Source organism: Dermacentor andersoni, chromosome 2 (genome assembly GCF_023375885.2).
Source record: "Dermacentor andersoni chromosome 2, qqDerAnde1_hic_scaffold, whole genome shotgun sequence".
In the NCBI taxonomy this organism is placed as follows: domain Eukaryota; kingdom Metazoa; phylum Arthropoda; class Arachnida; order Ixodida; family Ixodidae; genus Dermacentor; species Dermacentor andersoni.
Genome location: NC_092815.1, coordinates 155,436,393 through 155,454,977, shown reverse-complemented (window position 1 = coordinate 155,454,977; position 18,585 = coordinate 155,436,393). Strand labels below are relative to the sequence as shown.

General features: G+C 46.3%; 1 protein-coding gene across 1 annotated transcript in view; it reads right to left on the bottom strand.

Annotated features, from left to right (window-relative positions):
• Positions 1–3,344: 3,344 nt before the first annotated feature.
• LOC126540564 (diuretic hormone receptor-like) overlaps positions 3,345–18,585 on the bottom strand; it is a 230,872-nt gene continuing 215,631 nt past the window's right edge. Inside the window, exons 12-13 of the mRNA XM_050187400.3 lie at positions 15,888–15,929; positions 3,345–9,539 (exon numbers count right to left, since the gene is read on the bottom strand). Of these exons, the coding sequence (XP_050043357.1) occupies positions 9,276–9,539; positions 15,888–15,929 (306 nt within the window). The 3' untranslated portion in view covers positions 3,345–9,275. The remainder of the gene's footprint in view (positions 9,540–15,887; positions 15,930–18,585) is intronic.

The following is an 18,585-nucleotide window of genomic DNA, read 5'->3' as shown; positions in this document are numbered from 1 at the left end:
ACATTCACGCATCGCTTCGTTTGTCCCACGCACTCTCGACCACAAGACAATGGAATGGCATACACAACCTGCTTAGCACAAGTGATGTACCTGTTCAGATGTTTGACAGTCCATTTTCCCTTCACTTGCTTATGCTTCAGCAAATTATCAAAAAACGGGCATATGAGACCTATCTTATGTTTCGCAGAAAAACGAACATCAATCTTTTACCTTGAACCAACGTTCTTAAGCCCATGCACTAGCTTGTGTACAAACGGTACAACTGCGTTTTTTTTTTTTCTTTTTTCTTCTAATTTAGTTTGAATACCTTGGTCATTTATGCCCTTGACGCCGCGAACTATACTTTCACTCACCGATGAAATGATCGCTTCGGGGTAACCAGCGTCCAGTAAACGATTTACCTGACCAGAAAAAGGAGCCTCCCTCATATGAAAACACGACTTTTTTAATGCAGCATTTAGGATAGTCTTCGCTATAGCCCGCTTCACTACTTTATAATGACCGGATTTATAGTTAAAAATGGACTTAACCGCCCTGGGACCATATTTACAGCACACATGACCTTTACCAAACATTATTCTCAGGTCAAGAAACTGCAGTTGATGGTCCTTAGTGACTTCGAAAGTAAAATCAAGGCCCATGCCGTGCTGCCTGAATAACGTTAAACTTTCATCAACACCTTCGGCGTGAATGTCACTGGTAAAAATATAACGAAATCATGAACATAGCGAAGAACCCTATCGGAAAGTTTAGCAAGGTGGCTCTCTAATGGCGTATCAATATAACCTAGAAAAATGTCACTAATGATAGGAGCTACGCACGAGCCAATGCATACCCCCGATGTTTGAATATACAGACCCCCTTTCCATGAAACAAAGGTATATCTCAAGTAAAAGGACAAGAAAGGCTTCAACCGAGATACCGCAACCATTGATGAAGGCTTGTTCGTCATTGTCACGCCCTATGCAGTCTTTAGCACGTTTCATAACCTGGGCATATGGAAGGGAGTAATATAGATTTTCCATATCTACGCTGAAGGCACACCGAATGTTGATCGAATTGTCTTCCAGGTACTTGCACACATTATCCGAATTCGCTATCCGGAAATGATCAACTATTTTCAAGCTCCCTAGACTCCTCTGCAGAAATTGTGACGCCCTTAACTGCCAGCTGTCCTTTTCCGAGACTATGGCCCGGAACTGAATGTCATCCTTGTGCGATTTCACCGTAAAGAAAACCTGTAGTTCCAGAGTTTTTGTTTTCTTTACGCTGCCCGCTAAACGTTGCAAATTCATTCCTTCCAACAAAGTTAGTGCTTGCTGCTTGACGTTCGCAGCTTTAACCTTTGCTCCTCTGAATTTTTTTACGAATTGCATCCTCAGACTTTTGTGAATACACATCAGAATTCATGACAACGGAGTGCCCTTTTTGTCTGCTACTAACACATGTAAATTCTTCTCTCACAGAAAGTGAACTAAGGGCCTAAGCACGTCCTTGCCGCCCCTCCCTGTTCATGCCCCAGTAATGGCATCTACACACCCCAAAACACACCTTGAACGTTCGTCCTCTTTGGCGCACCGAAGAAGACGACCATGCTCGAGCCATTGACGATGACGATAGTTGACGGTGATACGATAATCAATGACTGATTGATTCATAGCCCCTTAATCAAGGAGCGGCAATAAAGCCAGCTGTGGAATGAGACGTCGACGAACGCATGACCAGTGGCACGAGCGCGGTCGCGCGGTTCCGCCGAGGGACGCCAACGAACTAGTTCGCCGGTTGTTCGCGGACGACGGTGATGCCCTAGCCATATACAGTTTCGCTGTAGAAAAAATCACCGACGATTACGATACTGCGAATTTGAGCGCAGCTGCTTACGTGTTTTCATTTCGTGATATAATGGCTGGCGCGTACAATCAGTCTCGTGCGGCACACTGCAAACAGAGCGATGTGTGGCACGACTGCCTCGATAATCGGGAGATTCCGACGCAGCGCGTGGGTGACAGGTAGGTCCGATTCACAGAAGCCGCCGCCGACAGACCTCCTCGCTCATGCGCGCGCTTTGTTTCCGTACATACAACCGGCCGACTCGTTCGCTGTATGCCATCGGTGGAGAGACGAAGGTGTGCTACTCCGAAGCCACGTCGTATTCGTCGTCCCCGCAGAGCCCGTCTTGGGCAGAACTACGCTTTTCTTGTGACGCTTTAGCCATACGCTCCTCCTCCGCTTCCCTCCTCGCGTTCTCTTCGCTATCGCCATCTTTCATTTCCCGCTATGCTCAGCGTTCGCTCTTTCATCATTTGCTGTGCTCTTTCACTCGGTTACGCCGAAGGAGGACGTCGAGGGACGACGCCGATGCGAAACTCAGAAACGGGCGCCTACGAACTGCCCTCTAAAAATACCACCTATATGAGTTTAACAACATTTCCCTACCAAACCAAACATGATTTGCATTAGGTACATGTTAACTGGAGTGGAGTGTCCTTCAATTTTTCTGAAAAAATGCCTGTACTCTAAATCCACTCGCGTACGTAGCAGCCGATCAGGCTCCCGAGTGTACAGCTAGTCGATGTTAAGCCAACCCGAGAACACACTGGATAAACCCTCACAGTAAAACCAAAAACAGCAAATGACTAGAGCACACCATTATCTGTGAATTCAAGGCTTGACAACTCTTCTTTAGAGTTTAAGAAGGTATAATGACCTGAAGGCATAGCAACCTGCAGCTGGAACAGTCAATAAGATGCGGCTATTTCGACGTTCAGCAATGAATATACAGTCTTTTGAAACGGCGGACTATTGCCACACCGATTATAATAGAAGGCAAGAAAGCAGTCTCCAGTATTCTGCACTTTAAGACGCGCATCGGCCTGCCTGTCTCCATTATCTTGCATGTTTCCCTTTTCACTCTTTCTTTCGGTGGTGCGCTGTTTATCATCGTGAATTTGCGATTGTCTCTGTCAGACACACCGTAGTCTGAAGTCCAATCTACTACGGGGTCATTAAATGGCCATGAGTCCTGGTTAGCCATTCTAGCTTTCTCTTTCTCGGTCGCTGAATCGCTGTCTACAGCAGCTGCGGTTACCAGGTTTCTAAGGAATACTATAGCACAAAACCCTTGATGCAAGAGCATAGTCTTTCCTCATTTGGCTCTGGCAAGGAAAGCGCGACCTGTTTACCGCCCCATGTGAGCCTCGGCTTACCGACAGTGGCAACTTGCTGTGTTGCGTAAAGGTGTCGCAAAATCATTAGGCTTCACAGTAGTCAGCATCAGTGTTATTATCTTTCTTGTGCTGGAAATGCGTTGCATGTTGATAACTTATTTCAAGCCCAACACCGGATGTGTTTCAAAACAAAACAAGAATACTTTATTGGCACAACGCCAAACAGAGTACAGGTAATTTCTCGAACAGTCGTACATTTCAATAGACATGTGTTACTCGTATTTCACCCGACACTTTAGAGTAGGCGTGATGTGAGCAATTTTCAGACATAAATATATGCGTACTCGCTCACGCTTCGACGTAATATTTACAGGAGTAAGCAGATGTCAAACAGGGATCATAAATATTTCTGTTTTCACTTTCGCGTAACTCTATGACTATATATTTAGCTCGCTGTGCGTTTAAAGGATGCCGTAGAGGCGACATCTCGATTTAGTAGACTGCACCAACAAAATTATGAATATAAATAGAAAATGCATGTGTTTTCTAACCCACATGATAGTAATAAATTTACCATTTTAGATGCGTATTTCAAGCTAAAATAATTTCAGCACTGTGCATTTTGGGCAACAATGGACGAAACAATGATAGGATGTGATAGTACAGTACGGTAAGAAATACGGTTAATTATGCTTCCCGCTGCCTGAATTGCACTTAGATCTTCTACAGAAACGCAAATGCCTGAAATGACATCCGTTCGGTGATTCTATAGCTTTCGGCATTAATTTATTTTTGAAGCACTATACACATATAAACATGCCCCAATGCAACTTTTTGAATCCTGCTTTGCTTCTGTCAGGAAACCAGTCGTTTTTCTTTTCAAAACGCTTGTCGCATCGTAAGCGAATCCAAAATTGTATACAGCCTGTTTCCTCAGCGATGGCAAATTATTTTGCTACAAGAAACTCAAACAACAATAATGTTGCTTTCGCTATGTCGGCCTTGAAATGTTGCACCCAAAATTAAAACTGCAATCACAATGTAATGAATCTTCACTTCGTTCGTAACCCACCTTGCCTCCCAAGATGTGTCAACACATGATCAAAACTACAACGAATACTTCCGGAAACACCCGCATGAATCAAAATATTGAGTCGTACTTGAGAATTTCATGTCTCTCGCTCACTTAAAAATCCAGTTTTTGCTGTGCCTTGCGACAGAGAGAGGGAAGCATAATCTTCTGTATCCAACATCGAAGACTGTTAGGGCTGAATAAGGAAACCTGTACAGTACCATTATAATGGTGTTCACTCTGTGATGAAGTCTCTAAACTACACAGACGACGCAGGCGCGATAAAATCTAGTGCGTTCGCAAACAACCTGTTTATGAAATATGATCATAACTGGGCCCGTATTTACAAAGTTCTTCTTTCGTAAGTGATCTTTGATACTGGGCAGCCAGCTTCGCTAATTGGTTGGTTGGTTGGTTGGTTTTTCTCTACGAGTAGCTCATACCCTCTATGGGAGATTTCAGAATTGGTAATTATATGTCGCGTAACTGGGGCCCTATAACGTGAAACAATTCCAATCTATTTTTATTCCAAACTCCTGACGTCAAATTTACGTAATGACCGACGTAAGCATCGGGCGGTAACCCACCGCGTTGTTTGATAAAGCCAATGGAAGGAGATCCTCATTTTAGGCGGTCTTTTTCTTTAAAAGCAAGTAACATTGCCTATACCGAGTAAATTTTGATATAGAATTGGCTGGCCAGAGGCGAGGAGCGCGCTAAAGTAGAGGCGGATTCGATGGGACCGAGCCAGCACAGTGAAAGTAGATAACCGGATGAAGAGGGTGGTGCCAGCGTTTGTGATTGGTCCGCTTCCCTTTACTTAGCTTGCGCTGGTCGAAAATCGTGGCGGCGTTAAACGTGCCGCCAGAACGGATTCGCAACAACGAAAAGTTGGCAGGGAGATGCTGTATACGTACAGAATGGGCTCGATAGCGTTATACTACCATGGAAACATTTCTATTATATGCAAATAAAACCATTCTCCCCGGCAGACCCGAGTAGCCTGTGCCAGAGTGACCGGTGGGCAGCTATCTTTTATTTCTTTCGGAACGGCGTGGTCTCTGGCTATTCAGAAAAAAAATATGTTTTGTTCGGCGTATTAATGCATCCTTAACGCGTAGACGTCACTGTGACGCGATGAGTTTTCAGTGATTTTGTGAGATCGCGTGACAGACAGGCGAAATGGGCGAAGACCGAAAACATTTGACCAATAGCACAGGGCAAATGGTGAGAAGGGCGTCGAATCAGAAATAATCATCATTCTTTCCTTTGGTTTTATCACGCATAATCAGTCTGTACAGGTCATATTAGATGGGCCCTTCTCGCGGTTTTCGGGACGTCGTGTGACAAACAAGCGAAGTGTGGGCGGCCCTAAAGCTTTTTGACCAATCGTGGAGAGCCGACTACAGAATTGTAATAGGAAAGTTTGGAATAGCTTTACGTCATAGCGCCCCTGGATAGTTTGGAATCGGCTCTTACGAATAATTTTAGCGTACAAACATTTTGTGAATACGGGCCCAGGGGCAGAATTGACGAAGCTGTTGGTTCGTAAGTGCTGTCTTTCACTGGCTGATGGCCTTCACTAATAATATGTCCTACATCATGATTGGCTGGCACGAATGCTTTTAGCGTAAGAACGTTTTGTGAATACGGGCCCAGATTTACAACGAGTGTTGCAATTCACTCAGTCACCAGGCTCGAAAATAGCCTAGTTTACCATATCACACTTTAGGTTCTTGTTTGCCTGCCCTGTATGCCAATTATCAAGAGGAAGCTTTAGCTCGTGCACTCGTAGTGCTATCTAAATGCACGGGAGCAGAGAAACTATTTTTCATCTGTAACCACTGCAGCGATTTAGATGATATTTGTTGCATTTAAATGAAGAGCCTAAAATACAAGGACAGGAAGCACAATTTTTATTTAGGCTGTCAGCTTTTTTTTACGAGAATTGTTGCAAAGTGCAAAATTAAAAAAAAAAGCGCCAGCGTCATGCTTACAACTCTGTAACTGAAAAGTAGCTAAATATTTTACTCTTTTCTAAACTACGACCATCAATACACGTAGGGCAACCAAACTTGATACAGTATGCATCACTCTCAAACAGACAATTAATTTTTGAGTAGATGTTTGAAAAGCCTTTGTAAGCATTGGAAAATTTTCACGTAAACTATAAACTAATACATAAAATTTGTACATTTGAGCTGTTCTAGGAGAAGCTTTACAAAACTGCGATATCTATTTACTACGAACGGTTACGTTTGTATAATTCAATGCTTATATTTTTTAAACCTACTAAGTTTCCAATATCCTTGTAAATGATTCAAAGTTCTAAATCAAAATTATTTTCCATAAAGTTGCTAGGAATCTAATTTTCACACATTTTGCTCAAATCGGTGCAGTGGTTGTTTTAATAAAGTATTTTTGCGTTTTACATGTATTTTAATACAGAAGTCGGTGTTGGTTCTGAGCTAGAGCTTCCTCCTAAAGCATTACGCATGACGAGGGAGCACCAGGGTGAGGAGCAACATTCACGCCGTTGTACCTTTTATGAGCGCTCTTCATTGCTGCTATGAAACTAGAGGCTGCCATTCGGCAACGCGACACACTTCTATGTACAATTCACAGAAATGACAGGACGTGAGTAGGTCAACGACGAAGGAGAACGACGTCACACCAGTGGCGGCAAAGGTCAACTCGTGGGCGGCATCCAGACAAATTTCTCCTTGCCGCCATTAACGTGTACTCATGTCTTTGTACAGTGAATGCTCGTGAAAATGACAAGAAAAAAAAACACCGTCACATGACACTGATTCTAGATCATCTACAGTACCCTGTTCCCATGTAGCTTTCTTTTTTTCTTAGCGGCCGAAGCGCTCACCTATATATACATACATGATGACGAAAATCTGCTTTCATTATTTATGCCGGCGTCCACCCAAACGACATCGTACTGGATGTGCCAGATGTATTTGTTTAGTCAGCCCGCTTTTTCTTTCATTGTGTGCTGGTAGTAATGAGAAATTTTAGGAAACGGGATAACTTTCAACAGCCGAAACGAGCATCGACGCATAAGTATTAACACTGGCGTTTGCATGAAAGTGCGGTCTCTTCGGTCTCTTCGGTGTCAATCTCCAATTTGATGACTGAGACCAGTTCAATGTGACGACTACGTAAAGAAAACTGCCAAGTTCGCGTTCGGTTAATCCACTTTAATGTTTTGAAAGTAGCGTCCTGAAATTATAGCTGCCGGGTAAATTTTCTAAACTAGTATATTCTGAGATACGAATCGGACGTTACTAATGCCGCCATGATCCAATGAGGTAAGCTTCCTACTTTTTTATTTCTGGTACATGCTTTACACCAACGACTTGTCAAACGTAACACAGCATTGCAGCTCGTTTGCGTGATCTCTGATATGTCTTTAAGATGTAATGTAAGTGTAAATATGAGTCATTCAGCCGGTGAAGCCGTAGCCTGGTGTTTATGTATGCGTCCCAACACAGAAAACTAATCTTCGCTCTATGCAGGGAGGATAACTACTCGGCATTTGTCATGCCTAATACTTCTGTTTCAGCAGCGTTCATTTATAATAAGCGCGCAGAATAGATTTTATGCTCCAAACACTGACTGCTACATATGAGTTTCCTTAAAGAAATCTAAATAGGTATTCTACACTGAGCAGTTCTTTTTTAATGATTTCATGTGCAGAAAATTTTTTTATTGCCCCCAAATGTGAAAACTATGGAAGGCGGGTTGTTTAACGTCGGTGTAAATAAACTATTTTTCATACAGGATATTGTACAGGCCGTCGAAGGCTTTTTTTAACTCATTACTCCCTCTTTTGCTCAATAAAAATGATAAAGATTGTTCACGGACTACATCCATTACCAAGTGTTTGCCCGCTGTTAGCAACATTAGGTGGGACCACACGTTACCCGCATAGACGCTTCCGTATGAAGAAAGCACATTATTTCGAACAGCGTGTGCTTTCGCACCTTTGGTGCCGACGGCACCTGTTTTTAACAATAAACTGATTCGCTCACCAACTCTCCATCATTCCCGTCATGCGCTTCAATCATCCGTGCCGCTGGTCTATAGCCTAGCGGCGGCATAAGTTGAATCGTGCGCCATAAACCAGCTTTTCATATATACCTGCAAGTATATTAAAAGTATCTGGCGCATTATAGTAAATTAAGCTCATCGCGCCATGCACAACTTATAATTCACGTAATGGCATTAGCAGCTTCATAGACACGCATTCAAAGATCTGGCATTTGAGTCATGTGTTCGGGTCTCAAAACTGCCGCGTTACCTCTACCATTCCCTATGACTGTAGCTTCAACATATAGATAAAATTTTGTGAGGAAATCCACGTTAAGGGTCAAAAACGAGGTTTGCTCTTTGTAGGGCCGCTTCGATACCGCATACTACTTGTTGGCTGAACATTTAAAGTGCTCTAGAGGAACTCCACTGCGCAGTAATTTTCGACGAAGAAGAGAAATAAAAGTTACGTGACAAAACAGAAAAGGGGAATAAACGTACACAAGATACGGCAAGTATGCGAGAAACGTCCGGTACCTTTCATGTAAATAAGCGAGCAAAATATAGTCCGAGTTAACAATGTACACACCAAGCTCTGTCGCAACAGGAAATTCCTATTTCTTTTCACCGGAGCGCAAAAGAAACTGCGGTCAGCTCTTACTGCTGAACAACTCGTCTTTCAACCGCGTGTCTTATTTTTTTTATTTTTTTGAGACGCGTGCTCGCATAAAATGAACAGAGGGCTACGGATCTACAAAAACGACGGCCGACAGCTGTTCGTTCCTGCGAATGGTTATGCGCAAATGGGAAAAATAAATTTAGCCATTTATAGGCAACGACCCTTTTCTTTTTTTTTTTGTCATCGATGGACTCACGTGAGCCCTGCAAAAGCGAATCGCCAGCCCTCATCGGAGCCTACGCCCGAGTCACATCTCTCGTTACGAAAAAAAAAAAAAAATTCTCATTGTAGCGGGCCAGCCAGTCTTTCATCCCGTTTACACAGGGTTGTCGGTGAAGGGGAGCTGCGCGTACGAGCCGTTACTGGGCCGCTTGCTCTGCTGCGACGTGAAGCGGCTGCCCGTGGACGGCAGGCACGTCGTCGTGGTGGTGGTGGTAAAGCTGACGCAGCTGCCGCGCTGCATGGCCAGCGGCTTCTGCACGCGGCCGTAGCCGAGCGCCTGGCGGCACCGGTCACTGCCGCGCCGCAGGGCGCGCATTGTCTTCCACCGCTCCAGGTGGTGGCGCACCGAGTTTCGGACCTGCGCATCGAGAGAATCGGCGTCGGAGTCGTAGGCTGGTAGCAGGTAAATAATTGGCCTCCACTTCGTAAGAGAGAGAGAGAAGGGAAGACGGAAAGGCAGGGAGGTTAACCAGACTGAGTCCAATTTGCTACCCTTCACGTGGGGAGGGGAATGGGGAGTGAAAGAGGGAGAGAGAGAACTTAGGTGTAGGATGTCTATAGTCGGGCACTCAAGTCTGTTGCCCTCAGGTAGCGAAAAAGCGCTCGAACTGCTTTCTGGGCCAATGAACTGTGAGGCCAGGCTCCCAAGATCTTCGCTTCCGTAAATGGCCTGTCATCCCGTCTATTTAAGGCACACAGGAGAGTCTCGCGTTGATTATCGAAGCGAGAACAGTGGCACAGAAGGTGACTGATGGTCTCTTCACACTTACACTTAGCGCACATTGGTGAATTCCAATACGATAGCTGCAGGAGTTGGTGAATGCTACTCCTACCCACAGCCGACACAGCAGTGTTGCGTCACATCGTGGAAGGTTCGCTGGTAATGTAAGTTTCAGTGATGGGTCGAGGCTGTGTAAATGACAATCAGAGTTCTGTGGTGTATGCCAGCAACCTAACGTGGTTGTACGAGCGAGACTGCGAAGCTCTCTTGCAGCGTCGACTCTGGATAAAGGTATAAGGAGTGTCGGTGAGCCAGCCTGGGCACGTCGGGCAGCGTCATCGGCGAGGTGATTACCAACGATGCCACAATGTCCCGGCAGCCACTGAAATATGATATCATGTCCTCTTTCAGAAGCGCAGTGGCAGGTTTCGTTGATTTGTGACACCAGCTGTTCATAATTGCCACGTCGTAAACTTCGCAAGCTCTGGAGGGCTGCTTTCGAGTCACAAAATATTGCCCATTTGTTGGCTGGTTCTTTTTCAATGTATTCGACAGCAGCGCGAAGAGCGGCCAGTTCAGAGCATGTAGATGTCGTTACGTGTGATATCTTAAACTTGATGACGACCGATTGAGATGGTAGAACAACGGCGCCCATAGAATTTTCTAAAGCGAAACCATCCGTGTAAACATGAATTCGGTTAGCGTATGAACAATGCAGAAGTTCCAATGTGATCTGCTTGAGAGCCGCGGTGGTCAGGCTAGCTTTCTTCACTATTCCTGGAACAGCAAGGTACACAGGAGGCTTCTTCAAGCACCACATAGGGGATGGCGTTCTTGTTGCGGGTGAGTGCCTCAAAGAGTGCCGCTTAGCCGCAATTGATCTGGAGAACGCTGCCCTCGGTCTTTTCTCAGGCAAGCGAGCGAGATGGTGGTCAGGGACTCTGGATATATGGCGAACATGCACCCGGAGTGCGTCGATATCTATATAGGTCCTTATTGGGTGGTCTCTCGCGGTGGCAATTGTTGCCACAGTTCAAGCATTTCGAGGTAGCCCCAGACATGTTCGAAGCGCCTGGCCTTGAATGCTCTGTAGGACATGGATGTTAGTTTTGTTAGCATTGGACAGCACTGGTGTGCTGTATCGCAAGTATCCTAGGAAGAGCGTCCTGTATAGTTGAAGCATAGATGCCACGGATGTGCCCCACGTTTTACCGGCAAGAAACCTTAGTATATGGGAGATAGAAGTAAGCCTCTTCTTCAAATATGTGATGTGGGGGCTCCATGAAAGGTCTCTGTCTATAGTAATGCCTAGGAATCGGTGAGTTTTTGCGTAGGAAATTGGTTGGTGGTCAATAGAAATGAGGTACCAGGTCATGGGCTTGTGGGTAAAGGCGACTAAGGCGCACTTCTCGGTCGAAGTGCTGAGGCCTTGCGCACGCAGGTACGATGATGTTAGGGTCACTGCTTTTTGGAGTCGTGCACGCACCTGGAGAAGTGTAACTGCGGAGGCCCATATGCATATGTCGTCAGCATATATGGAAAGGTTTGCTGCATGTGGTAGAACGTCGGCCAGGCCAAGGATTGCAAGGTTGAACAAAGTGGGGCTAAGAACCCCACCCTCAGGGACGCCACGGCAAGTGTAATGGTCATCAGTTCGGCCATCTGCACTGTGCACAAAGAAAGATCTTTTGAATAGATAGCTCCGAATCCACCGAAACGTACGTCCACCTACTCCATTATTTTTCAGGGCATCAAGGATGGCTTCATGCGTTACATTATCATAGGCGCTTTTCACGTCGAGGAATAGTGCGACCGATATACGCTTGTGGTGTTTTTCCTGTTCTACAGACGAGACTAGGTCGATGAAGTTGTCAATAGAGGAACGGCCTCTTCTAAAACCAGCCATGGCATCGGGGTATACCTTGTGGCGCTCAAGATACCATTCTAGGCAGGTGAGAATCATTCTTTCCATGACCTTCCCAACACAGCTGGACAGCGCAATGGGTCGGTAGGACGCTAGATCAAGTGGCGACTTCCAGGCTTCAGGAGTGGTATCAAGCGGCTGGACTTCCACCGCTCAGGAACGACACCATCATTACATGACTGGTTATAACACTCCAGCAGTCTGCTTCGGCCATCTTCACCTAGGTGGCATAAAGCAGCGTAGGTGATGCCGTCTGGTCCTGGCGACGATGAGCGCCTGCATGAGGCCAGAGCAGCGTTCAATTCCTCAAGTGAGAAGGACACATTCAATTCTGGGAAGCGTGTCGCAGGAACCTCACCCAGAATTTCACTATTGGTGGTGAACACACTGCCCGCAATTTTCACACAGAAATCTTCGGCTATATCGACCTGTGAGCGGCCTTGATGGAGGGCTAGGGCTGAGAATGGGTGTCGTTGCTGTGGAGACGTGCCAAGGCCGCGCATCGTCCTCCATATGATAGACAGTGGCTTGCGGGGGTCAAGTGATTCGCAGAACGTCTTCCACCGTTGTTCCTCCAACCTGTCCATAAGACGTTGGATTTTCTTCTGTATACGTCGAGCGACTCTAAGGTCATGAATTGACTTCGTGCGCCTGTATCGCCTCTCGGCTCTTCTGCGAATCGTTCGAAGTCGCTCAAGTTCCATGCCAAAATCCGTACGTTTTTTAGCGGATATAAATGTGTACTTAGACGATTCCAGTACACTTGTAATAAGGTTTTGAATGGTGCCGGTAAATCCTTCTTTGCATTCCTCTTCCACCTTTGTCTTATACGTTGACCACCTTATATATATGCTTGTCGGGAAGTACAAGAGGAGAAGCTTCCAAATCCAGTGATACTTAAGTAGGTGGGAATATGGTCAATACCATGAGTCAGAGAACCATCGAGCATTTTGACCAAGTTGCCCTGACACCAAGGTCAAGTCTAAGCAACTGCTATAGTTCGAACCACGCAAGTACGTCGGACTGCCATCGTTCATAATGCTAAGTTCATGGTCGGAAGCAAATTCCACAAATTTCCGGCCCCTGGAATCTATTCTGGAGCTTCCCCAAGCCAAATGATGATCATTAAAGTCTCCCGTGATAATCCAGGGTCCAGTAGTCGCCGTCAGGATGTCTCGCAATCGGTCGCCGTCGAACCGACTATATGGGGATATGTAGGCACCGATAAGGGTGAAGGCCACTTTATTCTTTGTAATGCGGAGACACACGTATTGGTTTCCATCATGAGGCTGCACTGAGTGGGGTATGTAAGTCAGTTCTGTACGGATGTAAACAATTACTTTGCTGGATTGCCCGCACATCGACGCCATAAAGGCTTCGTATCCCGAGAGTCTTGGTGCTTTTGACACGTGAGGTTCACATATTACCACTACAGGAAATCGGTTCGTGAAAACGTATTGGCGGAAACATGAAATCCATGATTTAAGTCCTCTGGCATTCCACTGGAAAATCGTCGCGCTACGCACTTCATCACGGAGTGAAGGCAGTGGAAGAGCCATTGTGCTTATGCAAGATTTGCAAGCACTGGGCTCAGGGCATCCAACACGCGCACGGCGCTTCGACCTGTTGGCGTATTCGAGTTGCCCACAAGCGTGCGAATCGCATTTATCAAAGACTTGAGCATTGTTACAATTCGGCGGTCATGCTCTGTCAGCTCATCTGGGTGAGGGGTGGAGCATTGTGGTGCCTTTCCTTGTTGGGGTTTTTTCACAGGGCTTATCCTTGGCAGTGGTGGCCATTCCCCATCCACGGCAGTCTTTTCAGATGCTCCGTTATCTATACACGGTTTGGAAATATTCTGCACTGAGGTTGGAGCAGATTCAACAGCAAGAGGCTGTGCGGCACGCGTATTCTTTGTGCGGAGAGCAGAATTCCTTGATGAGCGTCTGCGACGAGAACGACGTCGCCTGACGTCAGCGGCTGCTTCACGATGAGTCGACCGGTCCCTCACCATTTTCTTCAAGATGGAGAGTTCTCGCTTAACTCTAGGACAATCCTTTGATGAGGCATCGTGGGGCCCTTGACAGTTCGGACACTTATAAGTTTTTGCCTGGCAGTTGCCTGCAGAGTGTTGTGCTGCACAGCGGGAACATATAGCCGACTTTCCACAGACGGCGCTCACATGGCCGAATTTCTGACAGTTTCTGCACTGAAGCGGCTTGGAAACAAAGGGCCGGACAGCATGTCGAAAATGACCTACCTTCACATGCGATGGAAGGCAGTCACCTTTAAAGACAATTTTCACGCATCTGGAAGTTCCGAGACGCGCCACCTGTAGTATGTGGGTCCCATGATTGGCAGGCTTTATCAAAAGTGCTAAAAGTGATCCTATTGCTGAGTGATTGTTCTCCGTCACCAGTATTTTGTGGTAATTCTCGCTTTCTTCCGGGGAACACTGTTCCCTACCCGACGGGAATGGAAGTGGAGCCACCCGCACTCCTACCTGATGTAGCGGCGCCCGCGTCGGCAGCTTCAAGGAAGCGGAACAGCCTCTCGAGCGACAGCGAGGCTACCCTGATAGACTCGACCGAGAGCGACGACAGCTCCGACGACGACTACGTGACTGTCCTGAGTAATAAAGCAAAGCGGCGGATGCTTGGGGCCTCTGTCGACACATCTACTATGAGGACTCCGCAGAGTTCGCCGGAGTACACCATCCTTTTCTTACCTGTGCTACCCTCCGACAACATGAGGTTCCTCAACAGGCAAGTTGCATCGGTTGAACTCGAGAGACTGTTGCCAAATGGCATTGAGGACGTACGAGTCAACCCTCAGAAGAATATTGTCGCGGTAGACGTCGCCCAAGCGTCGGTGTTAGATTCTCTGCGAGCTGTCACTGTTCTCGGTGGCATGAACGTCCGTACCATCATCCCGATGGGAAAAGAGACTACTACAGGCGTCATATATGACATTGATGCGGCCATCTCAGGCGAGGATTTACCACTTCGTAAGCTCCGTGCTTACGGAGCTGGACCTCGCGCTTCGTTCGTAACGATTTGTATAATCTCCTCAAGCTCTGGCAACAGCGTGCCTGTCGGCTAATACAAAGCCGGCGGACCCTGACAGTCAACATAGTTGCGACGAAGCCTATCTCCACGAGTGTAAAGTAAGTCCCGCACTTTAATGAGAGCAGCAGTCCGGGCAAGTTGGTAATCCATTACTCAAGTAATATTGCGCAAAAAAAAGTATGAACAGTCAGAAAATTCTTGTAACATATTTATTTTTTACAATAAAGCAGATGAACTATTAACAGCGGTGTGAAGCACCTTATATACTAACTTATGAAACATGGTTTTACGGCGCAAACTTAGTCTCAACCCAGCAAGATACACTGTACACACGCCGAACTTGAATTCATCTTAGTGCAGTAGACCTACACTCGGGTTTGTTTTAATTGAAGTTGTTCTCTCTCTCTCTGCTGCAGAGCGGTACACAAGTAGCAGTTGCTGCGCAGGGGTGACAGAAACGCATTGCCGCTGCGCACGCTATCCATCACGTTCACACACTTTGCACATGTAGATGTTTTCTCCAGATAAAAGTTCTTCTTTACTGACAGGGGAATGGATGCCGTGCTGAGGCAAAATATGCCTACTTACTTTATTCAATGAGCTTCGTACGATTCTCTTTGATTTTGCGTTCCAAAGGCCCCGAGAATACGGGTTTCAGTGAGCGTTAAAGTACACAGACACCTTTCACAGTGATCAGCTAGGTGGCCTGCCCCCCCTCTCCGCCGCTACAAAAGCTCGCACCGATATACTCTCTGAAACGCTCTTTGACGCACGTGTTCGGTTTCACAGGAAAACGGAATGCGGTACACCACTCCTGTCCGGCAATCTACAAAGCACGTGCCATTCTTTTTTGTGCGCCTCTGTGAAGTGGGTACGTAATTCACAGCTCGGCAGATGCGTGCGCTGAATTGTATATAAATCGGCAGCTTATGCGCACCCATTTATATAAAATACTGTTAGGATAATTTCACGCGTCGCTGATGATCTACTTACCTCGCCATTCAGGAAGCAGTACAGCACGGCGACCGTGAAGCCCTGTCGAATGTAAAGAAAGAATGTGAGCCGCACCGCCCTTTGTAAGCCTATGCATAACGCTCGAAGCTTGTTTAACAAAATAAGACAACAGCTCATTAGTGCCTCAATTACTTACCGATAAGGGGCTTTGTTATTTCCTCGAATGTCTTTTACATCTCGTGGGCGTATCAGTGCTATCAGAGAAGTTGCAGTGCGGGTCCTAGAACAACACTTTTGAAACCAGGGTTTGAGCCATGGCCGAAAGCTTCATGAATGGACACTGTTTACAAATCGTGCGCACACGACCGGTGCCGCTGCCAGCTTTAATCAAGATGGGAACCTAGTGCTCAGCTACTGGACGCCATCACCGCCATGTCTGCGCGGCATACCATTATCAATGATAGGAGCAATCTGGCGTAAAATTCACTGTGCGATTTTTCTTTCGTTCCTATCTTTTTTCTTCTTGAAAAGGCATCGGCAGAATCTTGCACGGTCAACATTAAATTAAGGTTACGGGCCCGGCTGTGGCTGTCGGTCAGTCACCACGTTTACCCACGCGCAGTAGTTACCTGGTTGCTTGGGCGGTGCACCACTGAGTTCGAGGTCGCGGTTTCGAAACCGCCGGCGCGCCCACATTGCGAAGGAGTCGGAATGGCAAAACGCTCGTGTACTGTGCACTTGTTGCACTTTAAAGAACCCCAGGGAGGCAAAGTTATTCCGGATACTCCACTAAAGCGTGCCGCCTAATCCGATCGTGGTTGTGCCACGTGAAGTCCCCAAATATATTTTTTTTAAATATTCAATTTTTACATGAAAGCAAAGAGCTGCTAATGGTAGACGTGCATGATCTGCTTATCGAACTTCTGCTCTTCACTGAGAAATCATATCCATATAGTATATTGTACGTTGGTTGCGAAAAAAAATCCAAGTAGCCATGAGCTCTCTTTCTGTAATTATGGCCCTACAACGTTCCACGTGTCATCACTGTATAGGGCTGCACAGAAATGAGAATGAACAGAACGATTCGTGGATTTTGAATTCTTCACATTGGTGGACTCAAGGTTGGCGCGCGCTGTAATCGGCACCATCGTATGTAGTAATACATGAAATAACGTTTAGCAGCGGAAAATAAACTACGAACAAAATGAGAACTGCTGCACCCAAAAATTTTAAATCAGCCAGTGGCGTCGAAATTTATCAGCACTGCGCCATTTTGTCGACAATATATTAAACGTTTTGGGAACCTTATTACCGTGGACAAGTCACAAATTTTCCGCAGCCCTGTTAAAAAAATCAAAATAAAACCAACTCGTCATACTCCCTCAATCCCGCTCTTCAAGAGAGTTCGCTGACTCTCCTTGTCGCTGTCGTGCAAATTCGAACGTGTTACAATGGTTCAGTTACGCTGACTGCTGCACTTCTCTGTGACAAAGAATAGAAGCGTGATGTCACTTGTGATTTTCCCTTTCTTTTCCCAAGGAATACGTGGGGCCGTGCACCATGCAGGGCGTTGTTTCGACAACTACGTCCTTCCATGAACCAGAACGTCTCAAGCCCAAACAATGAAACGTTACTTTCCTTCGAGCGCTTCCTAACCTTACGTGAGGCCTCCTTACAGCGAAGGACCGATGGAGGAAGCAAGCGTACTCTGAAAGCTCCCTTCGCCCGTCCTCACGTAAGGAGCGGTTGCCGCATGCCTGGGTTCGAGATTATCTCTTAAAAGCTTTAAGCGAACAGCATTATTCAATAAAAAATGTTGTATCGTCGCACAATCTTTAAATTGAAGAGCTAATATAGAGAAGCGTGGACGCTTTCTTCTAGTTTTGTTCACTAAATTTTAGAAAAGTAGCGCATTATAGTGCAAAACTTGATGTGCTCCATCAACGCTGGCACGCCGCCGTCGTGGAACGCCTAGCAACGCCTAGCAACGCTTTCATGCCGCACGCGTGACTGAAACGAACAAGCCTGGCAAGACGTACCGTGCTCGCGCTTCTCCGCAGGTGGACGACATCGTGCATGCGCAAGCAAAGGTCACGTGGTTAAGCAGTGAGGTGAAGCGCTCGTTCAGAGCCAGGAGCGGCGTAAGGACGCATAAACGTAGCTTTGGAACCACCTTATGCTGAGGAAGCACAATAGAAGCCTTCACCGAGGGCCCCTCAGTAAGGAAGCTTTCAGAGTGACATAAGGTAGCCTCACCGCAATGAAGGCGTCCTTACTGAGGTAAGGAAGATTTCATTGTTTGGGGCCCTCAAGCTCGCCTAACTTTTTTGGCACTGACCTGGTAGAAACGCGAATAAAGTGGCTGCCAACTTTAGGAGATGATGACGAACTAGATGGTGCTCCCTCACGCCACTTTCACTCCATTTTGTGCCATGTTTCAAGGAATTACCATCAATATCATTGAATGCTTCGGGACAGTTCATTATGTTATTGTTACCGCGTAAGGACAGTTCATCTTAGGATGGCCAGTTTTGCCAACTAAATATATTTGTTAGACTGCCCTTTTCTAAGTCTAGGCTCGCCGTCACGTTGCAGGAAACGAGACACTACACGCTGTTTTACTTTCGTACAAGTGTTAGGTGGATCAGCCTTCGTTTTTTACGCCGCAGTCAAAACTAAAAAGAGGTTGTATTTGCAATCGTGGACGACAGTTCCTGGACAGACGCCCACACGGTAT